This window comes from Austrofundulus limnaeus, unplaced genomic scaffold, assembly GCF_001266775.1.
Source record: "Austrofundulus limnaeus strain Quisiro unplaced genomic scaffold, Austrofundulus_limnaeus-1.0 Scaffold75, whole genome shotgun sequence".
Lineage (NCBI taxonomy): Eukaryota > Metazoa > Chordata > Actinopteri > Cyprinodontiformes > Rivulidae > Austrofundulus > Austrofundulus limnaeus.
In genome coordinates this window covers 34,643-54,076 of record NW_013952477.1, presented here as the reverse complement: position 1 = coordinate 54,076, position 19,434 = coordinate 34,643, and the positions used below count along the sequence as shown (strand labels likewise).

At 37.5% G+C, this 19,434-nt stretch overlaps 1 protein-coding gene across 1 annotated transcript in view; it reads right to left on the bottom strand.

The window, feature by feature from the left end:
- Positions 1–984: 984 nt before the first annotated feature.
- LOC106519285 (protein phosphatase 1 regulatory subunit 12B) overlaps positions 985–19,434 on the bottom strand; it is a 46,570-nt gene continuing 28,120 nt past the window's right edge. Inside the window, exon 12 of the mRNA XM_014010875.1 lies at positions 985–9,462. Within this exon, the coding sequence (XP_013866329.1) occupies positions 9,376–9,462 (87 nt within the window). The 3' untranslated portion in view covers positions 985–9,375. The remainder of the gene's footprint in view (positions 9,463–19,434) is intronic.

Sequence of the window (19,434 nt, the reverse complement as noted above, 5' to 3'; positions counted from 1 at the left end):
CCCCAATGCCTCTGATTCTGTATCTCACTTGTTCAGTGCTACTGCCATTCGTCACAGACCTGACACAAGGGTTTTACTTCAAAGGAATCCCTATAACTGTCTTACAGTCATAAAGGAGACAAGCCTTCCAAGTAACAAAATAAGCAATTTTCAACTACCAGGGACGCCTTCCAGTTAAAGGTGTTGTTCTTTTTCATCTCCTTTCTCCTTCTGTTTTTCTGTTTAAGGCTTTTGTTTACCTTCAAACACTTTTTATTCCTTAAGCACTTTATCTTCCAATGTTTTGTGTAAGAAGTCAGAGCTTTAATTCTTTAGGAGGTTCTTTTTTATTATTATTATTATTATCATTATTTTGCTCCTGCTTGTTTTGGTATCAGCCTCTGTGTTTTAATTGTTTGGATACTCCATTTCTCATTTGATTGCAAAGATCTGGAGCAAAGCACTGATTCATGTGTTATACACAGCTTACCAAACTGTTTATTATAATTGCACTACTGGGTAATGTGTTGTTTTGTGGTAATAGACACTGTTCTTTGATTGAGTTATTGTTGAGTTATTATAATAATTTTTTTAATTGTGATAAAATGTGGTGAAAATGAACCTTTCTGTGGTAAATGCAGACAGACTTTATAAAAAGGAGTTAAAAAATACATTTGAGTTCAGTGCTGCTCCCTGCATCAGGTTCGGTATAGAGAGCCAAAGACACGTCAGCCCAAGTTGTTGTTGAACTGGCTCGATAAAATCAAAAGCAAATGAACGTTATGGGACATAACCGAGCCTCTGCTGTTTAATAAAATCAAATAATGATGATGAAAATCTCCTCCTGATGAATAACAAGTGTTGCTCACATAAGTCATTTATTCCTCCTACATCGAACCAACGTAATCTTTATTCTATCATGAATTCTGCCAAACGTTTTACCCACTAATTTCTCTTGAAAGAAATAATTACATCAGAATATCCATGCGTGTATTTTTATTATTATTTTTTTTCAGAAACTATAAGGCATCAGTGGTTTCTTTGGCTCTCTATATTTGCAAATTAAGCTTTTGTCCAGAGTTCATGACTTCTTATTAACCCAAATCCACCCTGCTCAGTTAGAGTGTGTTTTTGCTTACATGTTTTAGCTGGTAACTCAAAGAGTTTGACTTAGTATCGACAGCAAAAACTACTGTGTTCTATGTAAAGCAAATGCAGTAAACTTTTTTCTGTGTTGTCATCGCTTTTTGCGAGGAATTCATTGAATGTTGGCTGTTGCATTTTTTGTTTATTTTTGTGGGATTTTCATGTTTTTTTTAAAACAATCAAGACCAAAATTTCTGTTTGTCACTTGGCATCAACATTTTTTTAATTCTCTTCAGTTGACGAAACAACACTAAACAAAAAGGCAACATGGAAGCAATCAAGCAACCCATCGGTGTGTAGTTTTGCCTATAAATATAGTTCCTACACGTTGATACTGCATGTTTCTACAAAAATACTGTACATAAGAGCATGTTTTAGAGACAAAGCAAAAATATCTTGTGTATGTAAATGGGTGTCATTTTGCCATTTTAATAACACAGCAAATGGAAAAAAGAAAAAAAAGGCACTGTATATTTTCTAAATAGAGCAAAGTGTGTATTTATTTTCCCTGAAGGTCATTGGAGAGAATGTCATACAAATATTAGAGTACTATTGCTAAATAAGAACCTTTCCACGCCTGAAAATTTTAAGCAAGTGTGTTGTCCAGTGCTGTGTGTGAGTTTATGTAGGAAAAAAAAATGTAGCCGCATGCCTGCTATCCGGATTTCTTGTGCTTAAATTTTTTCTTTTAGCACTTCTTTTATTTACCATTTATTTTGTTCACTATCTTTTCAAAATACTAGTATTCAAATGGTTTTTATTTATTATTTGCATTACCTGTTCTATGATTAGTTTATTTTGGGAAAAAGTGTTTTAATTTAAGATTAAATTAGGGGGGTTGTCCAAGTCAAGTAGATGAAAATAGTGTAATAGCAGATACAAGTGTTATTCAAAATTTCCTTACTTTTTTTTTACAAAGTGATCCTGTGATGTGGGGCTCTGTGATAACATTTTAATATCAAATATCTTACATGTTATAGATAACACTTTGAACGACCTCCATTTGGAGAACGTTTGGATTGTTGGAAGACCAAAGCTAATTGCTGCCATCTTAAAAGATCCCTAAAAATAAAAATGTCCGTGGATGTTYACAGTGTTATAAACTTTTTCCTTACAGTTAATTTTGAATTACACCATTATTCCTACTGCAAGTGTCCCAGGCTGCACTGGACTGCTACAGCTAGCTGCTTTTGCTATTTGTGCTTGCAAAAACCCATTGAATAATTGTGTAATGCAAAATCGACAACAATATTAAGGTTTAGGACATATCAAATGCACAATCTGTTATGAAAGTTTCAAAATATTAGTTGTTTTAAAATGGCCTTGCTCAGACCAGCTATTAGCTCATCAGTTAGGTAGACACTTTGTCTCCATACTGAATTTGTTTAAAGATATACGTATGTATAACAGTAAGATATTTGTTCACAGCTTTTCAAAAAAAAAAAAAAACCTCACTTCAGAGCTAATGTTTTTATAACCATTATTTCTGCTACTCTAAACTTCATTTGACCAAAAACAGAATACTCCGACTTGGACTTCCCCCCTCTTTTATCCCCTGCTTTGTTTATCTCTTTTTTTATTACTTACAGGACCAATTTTCATTTTCTATCTGATTGACCTAAAACACTTCACGGCTGTCTCTCTTTGACTCTGTTTATTATACAACAAGTGTACGTGTAAACAAAATAAATGAATAAGTTAAAACTAAAAGCCATAAAACTCAAGCACTAACTCTTTAGAGCTCAGCTGAAAAGCTCAAGTATATTTATGAGTGATAAAAAAAAGAAAAAAAATCTGACGTCTTCATTTTTCTGTGGCTTATGTTTCTTTTAGATTCCTTTCTGAGGTCTTTGAAATTCATTCCGCTGTGTGTGAGCGCTGAAAATAACTGTGAGTTTAGAGGAGCGAGTGGGTCTTTTTCTACTTTCCGAACTAACAATGTCATCTCATCCAAATTGTGTTCATTAATGTATGTTTCTTGTTTTGATAGTAAATATAATTGATATGTAACTACAGTAGGTTTTCAGTAATGATGCGAAACATATATACTGKATATATAACAAGAGTTTGTTCTGTTTTAGGGCTGAGTGCAATTTACGAACCAAACTGGGTCCCTCTTCTAGTTTCTCTTCTCCCAGTTTAGCAGAGAAATGAACTCGTACAATCAAAAACACAGGTGGTTTGAGGCTTGTCCTGATTGGTTCTGTTGACTATTTTTAACCGATGGCTAAAAAAAAAAAAGATTAGAGTGAAACAAGAGAAACTTGAACCAGTGAGTTTTAAACCTGAATCCCTCCCATAGAACTATGCATAGTTTAGGATTTTCACACTCATGGATGCAATAATAAGAATTTGCTTTCTTGCCAGGAGTTGATTACCCGGCACGTCTGCACGCTAAATGCGGATGCTGCAATGTCACTTCAATATTATTAGTAAAAATGGATGGTTGACGCAGCTATATTTGGATTTAATTATTAAACTTAGTGTAATCACTGTGTAGTTGTGAGACGAGACTTTTTGAGATAAACTGTACAAAGACATGATAGCTTTGTGTTGAAAGGACGTCCGAATTGTTCGTATGACAAAGATGAGTCTTTCTACCATTTTCCAAAAATTTCCAACCTAAGAATAGGTTGAATTTCCGCTTTAAATTGGAAAGACTGAAATCCCACAGAATACTTCAGAATATGCATTTTATATCCGTTCTGTTTACATTACTGTGTATTACTGTAACTAGCTAGCACTAAGGTCACGTTAATAGCCTCCACTTAAAATTAGTATTGAAATCAATATATTATAAGTTCTTATCTTTTAAAGAAATTGTAGTCCCTTTAAATTTAACACATTTTTTAAAAAACACAAACTGTAATCGAGCAAACCCCGCTAGCAGAGAATTATTGAGGCCAGACCCACTCATTGGGAAAAATAATCACTTTATAAAAGATATAATGTAATGTAAATCACTACCAAGCTTGTTTTATAAAACCGGCATACCTGCTATGTTGATGAAGTAGTGACGTATATTAGCTAAATAAAGTCTGGCAACTCTGCAATGCTACTATAACAGCTACTAGCTAGCAGCAGTGAAAACTGAACATCAGCCACAGTCATCTGGCATCGCTGTCTAGTTCTTGTAATAGCCTACTCTTGGAAATGCTCTGTACAGTGTGATGTAATTGGTTTTGTGGATTTGAATAATAATTGAAATTATAAAGTAAATAGCTTAAGGTAAACATAATGACAAAGTGGGTAAAAGACTGTCATTGCAGACAGAAAATTTTTTTAATCACAGATCAATTAAAAACAACAACAAAAAAAGCTTTAGTGCAGCTTCGCTCTAACATTTAAATACATGCTTTCCTAATCAGTAAATATGTTTATTTTCTGCCAAGAGGAAATGAATTTCAATATGCTGGTAAACAGAAATCAAAGGAAACAATTTCATTGTAGATGGCCCAAAGAGAAAGGAACAGTCAGGGTTTAAAAAGGCTTTATTTTACATGAAAAAAAAACATCTTTTTTATTATCCAAAAATAAAGAAGTATCACAGTAAAAATATAACAAAACAAAGACTCATCCTGTAACTACAGGCAGATCTTCTGAAAAAAAAATCACTAAACCAACTTATCAAAATATCAGTAGAAACGTTAAATACAAACATGGAAAACCTTAAGCAGATGTATGGAGTCCAAATTTGTAAAATATAAAGTATATTTGTGTCTGTGTTAAACAGAGAGTTTCCAGGTGATGATTCTAGCTTTTCTTTGTGCGGAGTGAAGCCAGATGTTCATTTGGCTCCTGGCAGGAAGGCAAATAGGTCATTTCTTTTCTCCACAGTCCGTTTCTTTAAGTTGATCTCAGCCACTGAAATCTTTTAAAGCAAACAGCCGCATCTGTTCTGGCAACAGTCTTCAATGTGTTGCAGAAGCTCCACATTGTCTAATGCAATATTATAATAACCAGTGTCTCATTAATCCCATTGACTGTGACCAAACAATGCACCAACACACAATTTAAAACACAAGATTTCAATGTGTTTTTGGAGAAACACTGCCACCATCTGATTACAGTTGCCAGCATTCACTAGCTCTGCTTGATTCTGCCAAGAGACCAATTCATGCAGAGAGCGAATGCATCCAAAAAATAAAAAGAAAATAAATAAATAAAAAGGCACATATGGATAACAGGTTAACTCACAGCACATCTGAGGGTTTCTTTTTTGGTTTCTTTTTATTGCTTGGGTCACTACAATYACATGACCACCGGGCAAGTTCTATGGGGGGCCGAGTCTACAAACTGTGTTACTTTGGGTTCTTCAGCTTGACGTGGTGCAAAAACATGTATTGGATGATGCAACTTACAGTACAGTTCTGCATGCATGGGACACATATCTCATTCTTAAATGTACATTAGTTTGTGTACAAGTAATACACTCGAACGGAAAGAAGAAAATAATCTGAAGTGTGGTTTAAATATGGCTATGTGTCTGTTTTCTTGCTGCCTGTAGATGTTATGCACAAATGCATCTGAAGCTGTGCCGTTTCAGACAGTTTTGGAGCGCCGTTCACACAGATGTGGTTTTGGTTTGGTTTTACTTTCGAACAAACGCTGGGATTTAAAAAGGGAAACCGTACAAAGTTCAACCCGTTAACCACCCTGTCAAAGACTCTCAGCAGGTAGAGACATCACTTTCAAACAAGCTTTCTTGTCTTTTCTTTTCCTCTTTGTATTATTATTTTGTGTGTATATATGTGTGTAATCACGTTTTGAGTTCTTTCTGTTTCACCACCTCCAATGTAGAATGTGTTTGAGGCAGTGTGTCTCCATTTACGTTTGCTTTCTGTTGGCGTCTTTATCCTGTTTCTGTGTCAAACAGCTGTCAGCATCATTAACGGGAATTTGAATTGTCATGAAGAATGCCGGCCTTCATGTTTACAACATGGACACTCTATACTGCCGAACATACAGGACTGTACCGAACTCCCCTCTTGAGCTGTCAGTCCTCTAACCCCCCACCCCTTATGCCTGACGCAGCTGTATTCCCGAGACTCCTTTCTTTTCCCGGCTTCATTGCTTTTTCTTCATCATCTTTCAGATCCTCGGAGGACAGTCAGGTCGTGTCCCCTAGCTGTGTTTCTTCGTGTCTAGTGTTGTGGTGCGCGTGTTCATGTCAGTACTTGTGCCTACTGTGGATCGCATGCTTTAGCCTTTGACTGGACACAAATGTTGCTCACAAACTCCTCTCGACCCTTATATGGACATTCGTTGGGGAACCTTATGACGTTATCAAAGGGAACCAAATAACTTATTACAAATTTATCATATGTGTTACAAGTTCTGTAAAAACAAAAGAAAAAAAAACAACAAATAGGAAATAAAGGCCTTTTAATTACCATGAGTTGTTTGTGTTTGATGTCACGAAAACACTTTTGCACTTTATCGAGCAAAAGGTACTGTACTGTTGAAGTTATTCAGTCTAACATCCTGCAATGTAGAGAAATGCACACGCTGTGACCAACCAGAAAACCTAGCACAACTTTATTTTAAGAAGTCACGTTTTTCAGAGTAAATAAACAGAAGGAAAATAAATAAAAAAACAAACACCAGATTTCCTGGTGCACCGTGGCAGTTGATTTGTCTTCTGTATTTTAGATTCCCCATCACCTTGCTTTCTGATTGGCTACACGTCACATTCAACGGGTCCCCTGAATGTTTGTCCTCAGGAAACAACACAGGCTGGGATATTGGGTCAAGATGATCCAACATGTTGAATATCCCCTATTTGAGATTGGAGTGATCCAAACGTCCTTCTGAGTTGACTAGATCACTCTTAACATGCCACACATGGCAGGAATATTTCATCAGATTATTTTTAGAGCTGTCACCATAATCTGGGCATCCTCAAGACTGTGAGGAGGACAAAATCGGGTCAAAAATCAGCATAATTATCTTGCCGGTTGAACAAGACATAAAAGATCATACTATGTTAGCACAAATCTACAGGAACATATGAAATAATATTTGGTATTAGGCCAGTTCTGCTTTAAAATTTGCAATAATCAAGCCGATATGTGCTCCAGCCCCACATCATAGATTCACTGCCACCATGCTCTGCTATGCTCCGCCCAGAACCACAAAGATAAAACCACCTCAACATTGCTTCAAAAGTTTTGTACCCTTTGCCACTTATCCAGCTCTTTCATGCATATTTAGGATTTCACTGCATTCTTAGTATTCCTAATTTTCTTATAATTGTTAGTAAGATGCATCCAAGACTGTAAATATCATCCACATCCTGACAGATTTTGTTTTTTTTTTACCCTTGTTGAGGAGTTTTCAATCATTTTTTGAGCGAGGCCTTACCTAAAACGTTATCACTTATTGTCTTGTATCAGCCTCCTGACTAGTTTGGCACATCTCAGATGCTCAACACGTTTTCCTTCTGTTGTTTTTAAATCAATCAGCTGATCTATCAGTGCAGACTTGAAATAAACAACTGCTAAAAGCAGATTCCTTGTCACATACACCGCTATACTGAAAACATATAGCCATGGATTTTAAAAATAACATTTTGAAGCTGTGAAGAGACGTTTTTTAGACTTCTAAAGATTACCACTTTGGTCATCTTATTGATAAAATAATATAAGATTTTATTCCTAAAGTCGAGGAGAACGTTGCACTAACAGCTGGGTGTGTTTATGTGCAAAATGTTATTGTTCAGAAATACAGACATTTTTGTGTTTGATTTAAATAATTTGATAAGTATAGTGCCAGTTAATGTTACAGAGGATTTTGAGACATTTAATATTGTTCTAATGTCAACTAAAAAAAGTTTTTAAGATTACTAACAAGTCCTGAATATTTAAAATACAAAAAAATATGCACTGCAAAAGAACCACAGTACAAACTAAACAGTTTCTTACACATTTTTATTTGTCATGAGGGACAGTAAAGTGCTATTATAGAGGTGCCTAATGAACTTGAAACAACCCCTGCAGGTAGTTTATTAAACCAGTTAAAATGTGAGTTTGCAGCAGATAATGAAAAATCCTACAACAACTGAGACAATATTTAATAACAAAGATCACACACAGATTTTAAAGGTTAGAGTTAGGTGCTTAACAGTACAGTGAGAAAATACGTGGTTTTATTATTTTGTCTTTTCATCACTTCATTTGAGGAAGACCAACATACGGAAAAGGATTAGAAACACAGAGCAAAAAAATAAAAAAGAAATCTTCCTAAATTTTGACTTAGGGTTTTTTTTTCTCTCTGTGGCCCTAATCCCCTTCCGCATAACAAGACAACAAAAAAAAGTGTTTATTTGAAACAAATATTCACTCAAAGGTGTAAAGATGAAATTTAAATCTTGATAAATAAATAGGTACTCTCTTTCTCTCTCCCTGCTTGGTATTTACAGAAGCTATCCTCAATTTAGCAATTTTAAGATGAAATACAGGATTTAAAAACAACAACAGCAACAACAATACATTATGGCGGTGATTGATGGTTAAGAAGCCAAAGGAATCAACTGCAACTGTTTCCACACTCAAATGGGTTCATGTGCTTTGGCTCTCAGGTCTGAATGAAACATTTTATTTTACTGAGTAAAACTGATGCTTTGTCAAAAATTGCATGACTTTTGTTTGTAAATCTCTGTACTACAACTATAACAGGACACAGATTGTTCTGTTGTCTTCAGAATAAATTATGCTGGAAAAATATTGAAAGGCTGTTTGAGCGACTTTGAGCTATAAAATCCAAGATATAGGAAGCAGAAACATCTGAGTGTCAAAGTTTGAAAAGCTCTCAGTCAAACCTGGAACATCTATTTCGTACCGCTTCCAGCAAGAAACTTGTTTGTACAAACTTCTTTTGGAAAAATGTATGAAAAAGTTTGCTTTGATAAAATAACTCTTTAAAGTGACAATATTAAAACCACACCGTGCTCAATGTGGAGACAAACAGGAAGTGTGGATGCAGACACCTGGACCGTTGTTCAAACGGCACATGTGGTCCCTTGTTTGTGCATGTGGAAAATACCTTAAAGCAAACAAWAACCAAATGGAGGACGATGTAATTCCATCATAAAAAGTGTTCAATGCAACCAAGACATATTTAAAAGTTTCAGTTGGATTTATCWGAATTAGTTTCTTTAACCGCAACCAGAAACAAAACATCAACTTCAAAATGTTGCCCAATAATCAGGAATGAATCGTTCACAGACACAGAAGAGCTCCAGACATCTGCTCACTTGGACAGCTTGCTGATGACTCGAATGAGCGCTCCGTTTTCATCCTTYAGCCTCTGATTGTCTGACTTGAGTTCTGTTAAAACCTGGAAAAGGGTCAACAAGGTAGGAAAGATAAGTTTGGTTAGAAAGCTCTCATAAAAAGTTYTTCACACTTAGTAAAATACGTTTCTGAATGCAGTGCAGTGATGGTGAATCTATCCTCTGCAATGATGAAGTGGCTTTTGTCATCCCTAAGGATTAGTTGCCTTTCACCAACGGTGGAGCCATGCTTGACATTAGTTGTCCATGCAGTGAGGCGTGACAATGACATCATGACAGTGATGTGGGTTGAAATCCAACAATAAAACACAGAGGATCAAGTTTCCAAATCTAGGTCATGTCTATCATGGGCACCAATGGCTGAAAATATCCACCGTCTTCATCAAAGTATTTTCCCCTCTACTGGAGACAAACCATCTGCTCAGGTTAAGACACATTACTGCAACAAGTGAACAAGTAAAAGCAGCAGCTATCAATATGTGCATCACCTACAGACGTTTTTGTTGTTTTCAGTTTTGACCTCATTTCTTAGTTACTCTCCGGACGGTCTTCGCTTTGTCATGTCAGCGTCTCTTAACCTTGGAATTGCACTTCCACAAATGTGAATAGCTTTGTAGATCAGAGGAGATAAACATGTATTTATAATACTGTCTTTCTTTAAATACACTGTACTGTCAAAAACCTCATTTTTTGTCCTTCCATTCAATGCTGAATGTTTTTAATAAGATGCCAGAGACAGGGTGGTTTTTTTTCCGGTTGTGTAGATCAACGCTCCACCTGCTGCAAGAGCTGTCAGTCAGCTGAATGATGGCCAAACWTGCCATTGTTAATATAAAAATACAGATTCAAAATACATTTAGCACAAAAAGTACATTTGTATTTGGTAGATGATTTCTTCTTGGCAATAAATATTATGATTGGCACCTGATTGACAGATCCTGGGGTTACCCGACGCTCCAAATAAGAGATAATAGCAAAAGCAAAATCATCTTTTTTGTCGGAGATTTGGCAGTTGTTTTCATGTGAGCAACCCATCAGCTCCACTGCTCGTCCCACAAATGCATGTTCCTTACAAATGTAGCACCACTAAAAAGGAAAATTAACAGGCTTTCCAAACATATAAAGAAGCGTTGTTGCAACAAATAAATAATCTACCAAATACAAACTTCCTTACTTTTTGTGCTAAGTTTATTTTCCAACTTCAAAAACGTACAAGCATGACTTGGTTACCAGAGGAGCATTACCCATTTCTTATTTAAACGAGCAGCACTTTGTTGAAACAGACTTTTGTAAAAAGCTACAAGGAGTTACTAACTAATTTACTATCTCGCACCAGTTTGTCAGCTAAGCTCCCAGTGTTATTTTACCAAGAGCAAAATAACAGAAAAGCTGTAAACTTGTCATTTTAGCAATAATTAAATGCAGCTGGTGTTTATTCTACATTTTACTGAGGTCTTTCTCTTTAAACATTTCTTTTTTCAAAAACACCCTTCAAGCTCCCTGATGTTTTCACAAATTTCATTTTGAATTAATGCTAAATACAGCACGTGCAATAAAAGCAAGATTATAACCTTAGTCTTCAAAATATCAATAGCTGACACTGATTTAAAACCATGAGGGTATAAATTAGCTGACATTGATTTTAAACAGGTTCACATTGTTGCCTTGCAGCAAGAAGATCTTTGGCTTTCAGCTGAAGCCTTTGTAAATTGAAATTGCTTGTTTTCCTGTACATACGTGCTTTTTTCCTCCATTTTCTCCCTCAGACCAAAAAAAAAGTATTAATTAGTGTCTTTAAGTGTGGTTGTGTGCATTTCTGTGAGATCCTGTAATAAACTAGAGACCCAAACTTTTTGTTTTTTGTTCTTTTCCCCTTGTAAAACAACGTTTCATTGATTACACTTTGTATTCCTGACCAACATGCAGCTATGTGTTGTATAAATCAGTGAATTCTTTAACGAGCTCTAATTTTTTTAATATGTTGATGCACTTTATCCAGATAGTAACAGAAGTAATGTTGATGCAGCCGTGTTAGGTGAAATGAAGCCTGAATGTTAATATTCTTGAAGTCAGGTTGTATGAAAACGTTTCTGAGGGCAGAGGAGATGGGGCTGAAAAAAGCGACAGGAGGACAGAGTGAGGTGAGCGGGCATTAAAAAAAGAGACGAGACCTGCCTGAGAGGACGACAGCAGAGAGCAAGGAAAGAGGCTGTGAAGGCGACAGAAGGAATGAAGGAGTGATGAGGGTTTGTGGCCGAGGCAAAGGAGAGCAGGGGAGGAAATTGGGGTGAATGGAGGATCAGAGGTCCTCCGTTTCCGGCATGGAGGCCGTCTCAGAGAGGCGGGCCAGGACGCGCAGCATGGCTYGGTTCTCAACCAAGAGACACTCGTTCACCCTCCGCAAGGCCCGGACCTGGGCTAGGGCCAGGAAAACCTGCACACAGKGGGGAGACAGATACAGAGAGGAAGGCAGACAGAGGAAAGCAGGCAGGGAGGTGGGCCATTTCCAAAGAGAGGGAGAGAGAGAGACTCGTACAGAGGCTGTTTCCGTATCCACTCAAACAGGCATGCACAGAAAGGAAATGAGATAAACACAGCTGCAGGATTTATCAGAAAAAGTCACAAACAAAAGCGTACACAGCAGGGATAGTTTGAAAAGGAAGCAACAAACAAGCAATTTTGGTTCTTTAAAACTGGACTTCACATGGAATCTGCCGTGGCTTTACTTTTTAAAGTTTTTCTATAATAAGTCAGTATTGTTAGATTTTTTACAAAATCTAACACTTAGTTTCGAATTTCCCACAAGAACCTGGTGAGTAGAAGGAGCAGTCAGGGAAATAAATCATCTCTCTGTTCTTGACTTGACTTTTTTAGGCAAACCTCAGTGTGGTTTGACAGAAATGTCTGTGGTTTGTCACTATTCCTAAGGGAAAACCACTGAACACACACACACACACACACACACACACACACACACRCACGCACGCACGCAYGCACGCACGCACGCACACACACACACACACARATWYGTATTTCTAACCTTGTTAGGACTGTTCATTCATTTCCATTGGTTTCCAATCATTTTAAAACATAACCCTGATCCCTTACCCTAGACCTAACCACCCCAGTACATACAGTACCTAACCCTAAACCAGTGGTGTCCAAAGTCGGTCCTCGAGGGCCGGTGTCCTGTATGTTTTAGGAGCTGCCCTGGTTTAACACAGCGGAACCTAAGGAGTGCTTAAGCACTCAGCTGTGATGAACCAGGGCAGTTCCAAAAACATACAGGAAACCGGCCCTCGAGGACCGACTTTGGACACCACTGCCCTAAACCTAATCTCCAACCCAAAAGTGGATTTCCACTATATTAGGATAAGTCTTTGGTCCCTATACAAGKATTACTGTTCTTGATAAGGTAGTTGCTTATTCCAGAAACGGTCCTAAAAAGATTGACATAAACCAGTGTGGCTTTTGCATTGACTTTATTAATTTCGACTGCCTGACCCTGACCCCTTACCCTAATTCTAACCTCCCAGGTAACCCTAATCTAAATTTAATTCATAACTTAGCCCTAAACTGACCCACAAATGGTTGGTTTTCCATTGTGAGGACCGGGCAAATGTCCACATGACAAAATATCCTCATAAGCATAGTATAATTAATGTCAAAATATGACACACACACAGTCCATGCTCTTCTATCCTCATGAAGACTTTGCATCGTCTTCCATTAATTTTCCATTTATTTCTAGACCCTTACCCTAAACCTAACCCCTAACCTCCAAAACAGCATTTCAACTCATGGGGACTGCATTTGTCCCCATAAGAAGCAGTGGGTCCTCACAAGGTTGTGTGGCTTGGAAAAATTGTCTCAAATGGTCCCCACAAAGTAGCAGACACATGTACACACACACATACACAAAGTATTCAAAGCTGATTTTAGGACACTGAATTGACTGCCAAACATTGCCCTATTACTTACTTGTACAAGGTGAAAACTTTAACTTCAGAAGTGACACTTTACCTTTTAAGGACCAGCCTTTATGCGCCATAAAAACCGATGTTCTTTACAAGGTTTCTATCTGATCTGCTCCCAAGACAAAGACTCAGGAGCACAGACAGGAGCGGTCATTGTGCTTCTGACCACCCAGAAACATGGCTGTCAATGTGGACAAAGATGTTATGTAAATAAGAACTCCAGCACCAAACACGGTCATGAAAGTAATTTGAAGCAGCCTGAGTTTGGAGCTTTGGAGCAGCTCATGCATATAATGCTCCCTTTGGAGTCTGAACAAAACAGTTCAATCTCTGGAAAGATGCTTTTGGCAACAGTGAAGAAGTCAGAGTGCAGCAAGAATGCATAATGACCAGTGTTTTAACAATGGCGTTTCTGACACTGAAAAATTCATGACAGGACTCCCACTTGAGTGTTTTTTTTTCCTTTTCAGGAGAGCAGGTTTCTCACCAAGTTCAAGAGAATGACAAACTACGGGGTGTATCAGAAAAAAWTATACTCTCAGAAAAATTGCCATAAAATTAACATTGATAATAATTTTGAAAATTTGGTGGAGGGGATCAGTCTGCTTCGACTGACACCAAAATCTTAGYTAACGTTTCACTCTCCAGTGAGCAGGGACAGTTGGAAATTCACAAAATTCATGTCCTTTACGCAAAGAAATGTGAGGGTTAAAATACGATCTGTCACATAAAATTAAAAGTTCAGATGGTGTTTTACACACACGCTGAGGAGTTTTTAAAATCATTAACCCTTTCATGTCCTAACATCGAAACAAAAATATCTTATTTTTGAGTGGATCATATAGGGTTAACAAACATGTGAAGTGGCTGTGGACAAGTCAATCCAGCCAACTAACATTACATGTAATGTACCATACATGTACATGTATTCAATGGGTATTACATGTAATTATTCCATAACCTGGTACAAGATCATGTGATCGTGTGGCCATTTTCTTTCATTAAAACAACATGATCACAAACATCACCTTATCTTATGTAGACAATTGCATCATTCCTGGACATAAAACCTGTCAGCACTTGTGCAGTTACCTCTCTTCCTGCCTTAGCCTGTGTGGTGTAAAATGGCCCGACCACAGTTCACCGCTCAGCAGAGGTCTTTCCTGGTTACTGAATACCTCCAAACGAAAAGTGTTCGCACTGTCCTTGAGCAGTTCCAATATGAGTTTCCAAATGTTAGGGTTCTCATGCTTCTCCATCAGGTTGCTCTTTGAAGAGGGTTCTGACTGCTTCAATGTTGGCTGGTGTATAGTGGGTCCTTTGTTGGCCGGACCTCCCCTTGTTGAGATTGTGGCTGGTTCCAGAATCACTGTACTTGTTAACGTTGAGGAAGACAGTGAGACGGCTTGGAAAAATTGCTGCAATTGACTACATAAGATAAGGTGATGTTTGTGATCATGTTGTTTTAATGAAAGAAAATGACCACACGATCACATGATCTTGTACCAGGTTATGAAATAATTACATGTAATACCCACTGAATACATGTACATGTACATGTATAGTACATTGTACACATGTACATACAGTACATGCTGGATTGATTTGTCCATGGCCACTTCACAWGTGTTTGTTAACCCTTGGTTATGATCCACTCAAAAATGAAATATTTTTGTTTTGACGTTAGGACATGAAAGGGTTAATTATTTTAAAAATGCCTTGGCATGCGTGTGTAGGAGAGAGCCTAGGATGAAACAAGCTTTTTCCCACATCTCTCAAAACCAAGGTTATGAGGAAAATTTTTACCAAGGGTTTCTCACTATTCATTAATATCTTGACTGTGCGAAGTGAAAAATGACACAATAAGTGGAACACCCAGACGAGTTCAGTTTGGTTAATAATGTCTATGCGATCATTTATTTACACAAATTAAACAAATCATAAGTTACACTTGATTGTGGGTATTCAGTTTCCTATAACAAGCGTCAGAATTAATGGGATGAAAACTTGCGTCCGACTTTCAATCCACATCACTCAGATTACTTAAAATAGAACAGTAAAAAGTCAGTTCTGATGTTAAACAACCAAACAATTTTACTGGCACTTTAGCTTAAGTTTGGCAAATCAAAGTACAAGGAAAGGAGGAAAGTAAGGTTAGTATTTCTACTGCTTTACTTTTAACAAAGTGTGAGTCAACCGGATCTGCACGTCTTTTCTTGACTCAGTTCCACAGGACACGTCACCCAAACACATCAGCCTTTTACCTGATGATGGCTTCTTAAGGCACCTGCTGTGAAGAAAAGCTGGTTCGCCTCCGATCAGTCAGTGAACTGTTGTCGGCTCGCTTAACGGTCATTGATGAACAGGTGTTATTTTTCAGGTGACTTTGTGTCTGTTTCAGTCCAAGCCAGAAAAATTCAAGTCGTATCCAGTTTCTCCTTCAAAATAAAATCATCTTCCCATCGGAAGGTAAACAAAAGCTTGGAGGCTTGAAGCCTCTGGGGGGGACACCGACAGGCTTGTCGGCTCCCTGGCTGTAAAATCCACCCTAAATGGCTCGTGGGATTGGATCTACAGCCCAGAGCTGAGATCCTCCGAAGAGAATCCAGCCGTCTTCCTTGTTTGAGTGAGGAAGTCAGAGTGTTTCAAAGCCGTCCGGGTTAGTAATAAGAACAGACGAACTTTGGTTCCACCCTCAGGCTTAGAGATGAGTCAGAGAAAGAAAGATAAAGATTTGCCAGGCAAGCGCCAGTCAAGGTTAAATTCTGTGGTTGTCAACAAACATCATGAAAACCTCTTTAGCTTCCTTCTGATAGACTCTAAGAGAAATCACTGCAAAACATTTATGATGATTAATTAACATTTCTGTTTTATAATCAGTTCTGAACCATTCTGTCAGTCCAGATAGATGAAAGATTTTCTCAAGAAAATCCACAATTATATTACTGTGTTCACAGTAAAAAAAAAAAAAACAGTGATTTGCATAAAAACACAATGAAAACATTGTAATCAGATTCTCTGTGATTTTCTTATACCATTATAAATCTTTAAGGCACGATAAGAGAAAAGAAGTGGTTCCACTTTTCCTGTGACAGTCCTTATTATGATTTAACAAATGCATAAACATTCTTAGTTAAATGACAAATGAATCACGAACAGAAGAGATTGTTCTGTCCATTATCTGATTAAGAGAACTGAGGGGTTCTCTTCCAAGGTTAGAACAACCTGTCATGGCCTAAATAGAGTTCAGTTTGTAACAGACTTCCTGTCCTCTTGTCAGGCCTGTCCGAGGCCTGCTTAGAGGCAGAAAATCTTGTTTCTTCACTCGAGGTGACCCCTACACGTGTAAAACACCATCTAAACTTTAAATTTTATGTCACAGATTGTATTTTAACCCTCACATTTCCTTGTACAAAGGACATGGATTTTGTGAATTTCCAACTGTCCCTGCTCACAGGAGAGTGAAGCGTTAACCAAGATTTTGGTGTCATTCGAAGCAGAATGATCCCCTCTACCAAAGGTTATGCCCATATTTTCTAAATTATTATCTATGTTAATTTTATAGCGATTTTTCTGAGTATCATTTTTTCTGATGCATCCTGTGTTGTGCCATGGTTTACAAAGCAAAACTAAGAAAAGACAGTTCCACAGATAATAGATCCTGCCAAAAAGAAAGGCAGAAGGTTTCAGAGAGAAAGGACATCCCTACAAGTGCGCCACTATCTCAAACAAATGAAACCACAACAAACAGAGAATAAAGATGTGCAGGTGAGTGTTTCAAAGAGTAACACCTATTTTACAAATACATAATATCAACACAATTGTATCTGTTAGTGTATTTGCCTGTAGAAAACATACATATCTGTGTTGAACAATTAGTGTTGACCAGTTTTGGTGCTTGCCGATGACCGAACAGCTCCCCCTTGTATTGGGGAGTTTGCTCTGTGTCAGTGTTGTAACCAAAGTGTGAGAAGCCTGAAGTGCCTCAGAGCAGGAGAYAAATGCTGCACGACTTTCACACAGTAAGGTACTTTGTACGTTTGACAGGACAAAACAGAACCTGTGGGTGGAAATCAAACGTGCCACAGTCTTTGGCAGAACACAACAACATGAGGTGGCAAGCAAGTTTCACTCATTCTTCTGTGTCACGGCAAAACAACTCACCGTCCCCCACCCCTCCCCCTTGGCTTCCCTGAACCAGCTCGTTTTCAGGGCTGGTACCCACAGCGGAACCGCAACGGGGCATCCTGCTGAGGGAACCATGACAACACCGGGTCAAACATCCTCGCAGACACAATCATTTTTCATTTAACAACAATTGAGTGCATTTCTTGTCRCTCTTAAATCTAAAAGTTATGATATTTGAGAGTCATACACCCCCCCACCCCCCAAAAATGAAGCTTTATGTGAAAGAAATACAAAGTGCAATGATTTGCAAAACTCATACAYCCATATACTGTATTATTTACAAATGTTTAAACTAAATTCTGAAGTTTATGGCAGGTTCACATCTTTATAAAAATTGGGACAGGATCAACCAAAGCCTGCTAATGAAAGTGGTACAAATAAGAAATGGTTGGAAAAGCATTTTGCAACTAATTAATTTGATTTTAATAAGAGGACTCAGTACCAAAAGAACATTTTTGAGTGGTTGAGTCCTTTAGAAGTAAATATGGGCAGAGGTTCACTGTGAAAAACTGAAAACGGCGGAAAATTTTCAGCAGAAAATTAGGAAGACTTTGAATATTTCATCATCTACAATTCATAACATCAGAAAAAAATGAAGATCCTGGAGAAATCTCTGAGCTCAAAGAAAAAGGTTGTGATCTTTGTAGCTTTAAGCAACACTGCATTTAATAAAAGGTATTTCTATGGTTGACATTATTTTATAGGTTAAGGAACACCTTCACAAATCATGTCTGTAAACAGTTTACTTTGACATCCACAAATATGGGTTAAAGGTCATTCAAGGAACAAGCCATATGTAAACACTATGTAGAAACTGAGTTGTGTTCCTCAGGCTAAAGCCCATTTAAATTAGACTGAGGTAAAGTGAAAACATGTTCTGTGGTCGAATCAAAATTTGAAAATCTTCTTGGAAACCACAGTTACCTTATCTTTCATTCTGAAGAAAATGGGGACCATCTCATCTGTTATCAACTTACAGTTCAAAAGCCTGCCTCTCTGATGGTRTGGGGTTGCATTAKAGYYTATTGCATGGGCAGCCATCTGAAAAGGTAGTTCTAATGAAAAAGTATATACAGTTTTTAAAACAACATACTGCTTGCTCTCATCCAGACAATGTTTTTTTTCAAGGAAGAACTTGCATATTTGAGCAGCCCGACTTCACAGTAGAAAAGTCCAGATGSTGAATTGCCTGTCTGCAGTCCAGACCTCTCACTAATTGAAAACATTTAGCACATTATAAAAAAGGGGACATGGGAATGTTAAACAGCAAGACCTCAACATCAGACAAGAATGGGACGACATTCCCTTCTTCTTTAGTTCCTGATGTTTACAGAYTGTTGTTAAAAGAGRGGGTGCTCACATAATAAATATGACCCTGTTTTTTTCCCCAAAACAACTGAACAATTTTTACTTTRGACATTTAATGTGTTTGTATTAAAYATACGTTTATGAAATTTGACAATCATTGCATTCTGTTTTTATTTACTTTTCACACAACATGCCACCTTTTGGGGGGGATTGTGTAATTGTTCTTAAAGGGATCCCCGATTAGTTGTAACATTAGACTTTATATGATAAACATATACTTTAACTGTAAAATAAAGACTGTAAAAATACTGTAGGATGTTCAGTTTTTATAATTTTAAACTAAAAGTTGAAAAATATATTACACGGACGGGGCCGTTTTATTTACATGCAAAGCATTCTGGGTAAATGATGACATCAACTAGGTCATCGGTGCGAGGCTGCTAGTGAGCTATATCCACCCTGAAGGTTAATCTTGGACAATTTCTGATGATCGACTCTTTTAAATGAAACCAGAGAGCGTTGACAGAGAGGAGAAGGTAGAAA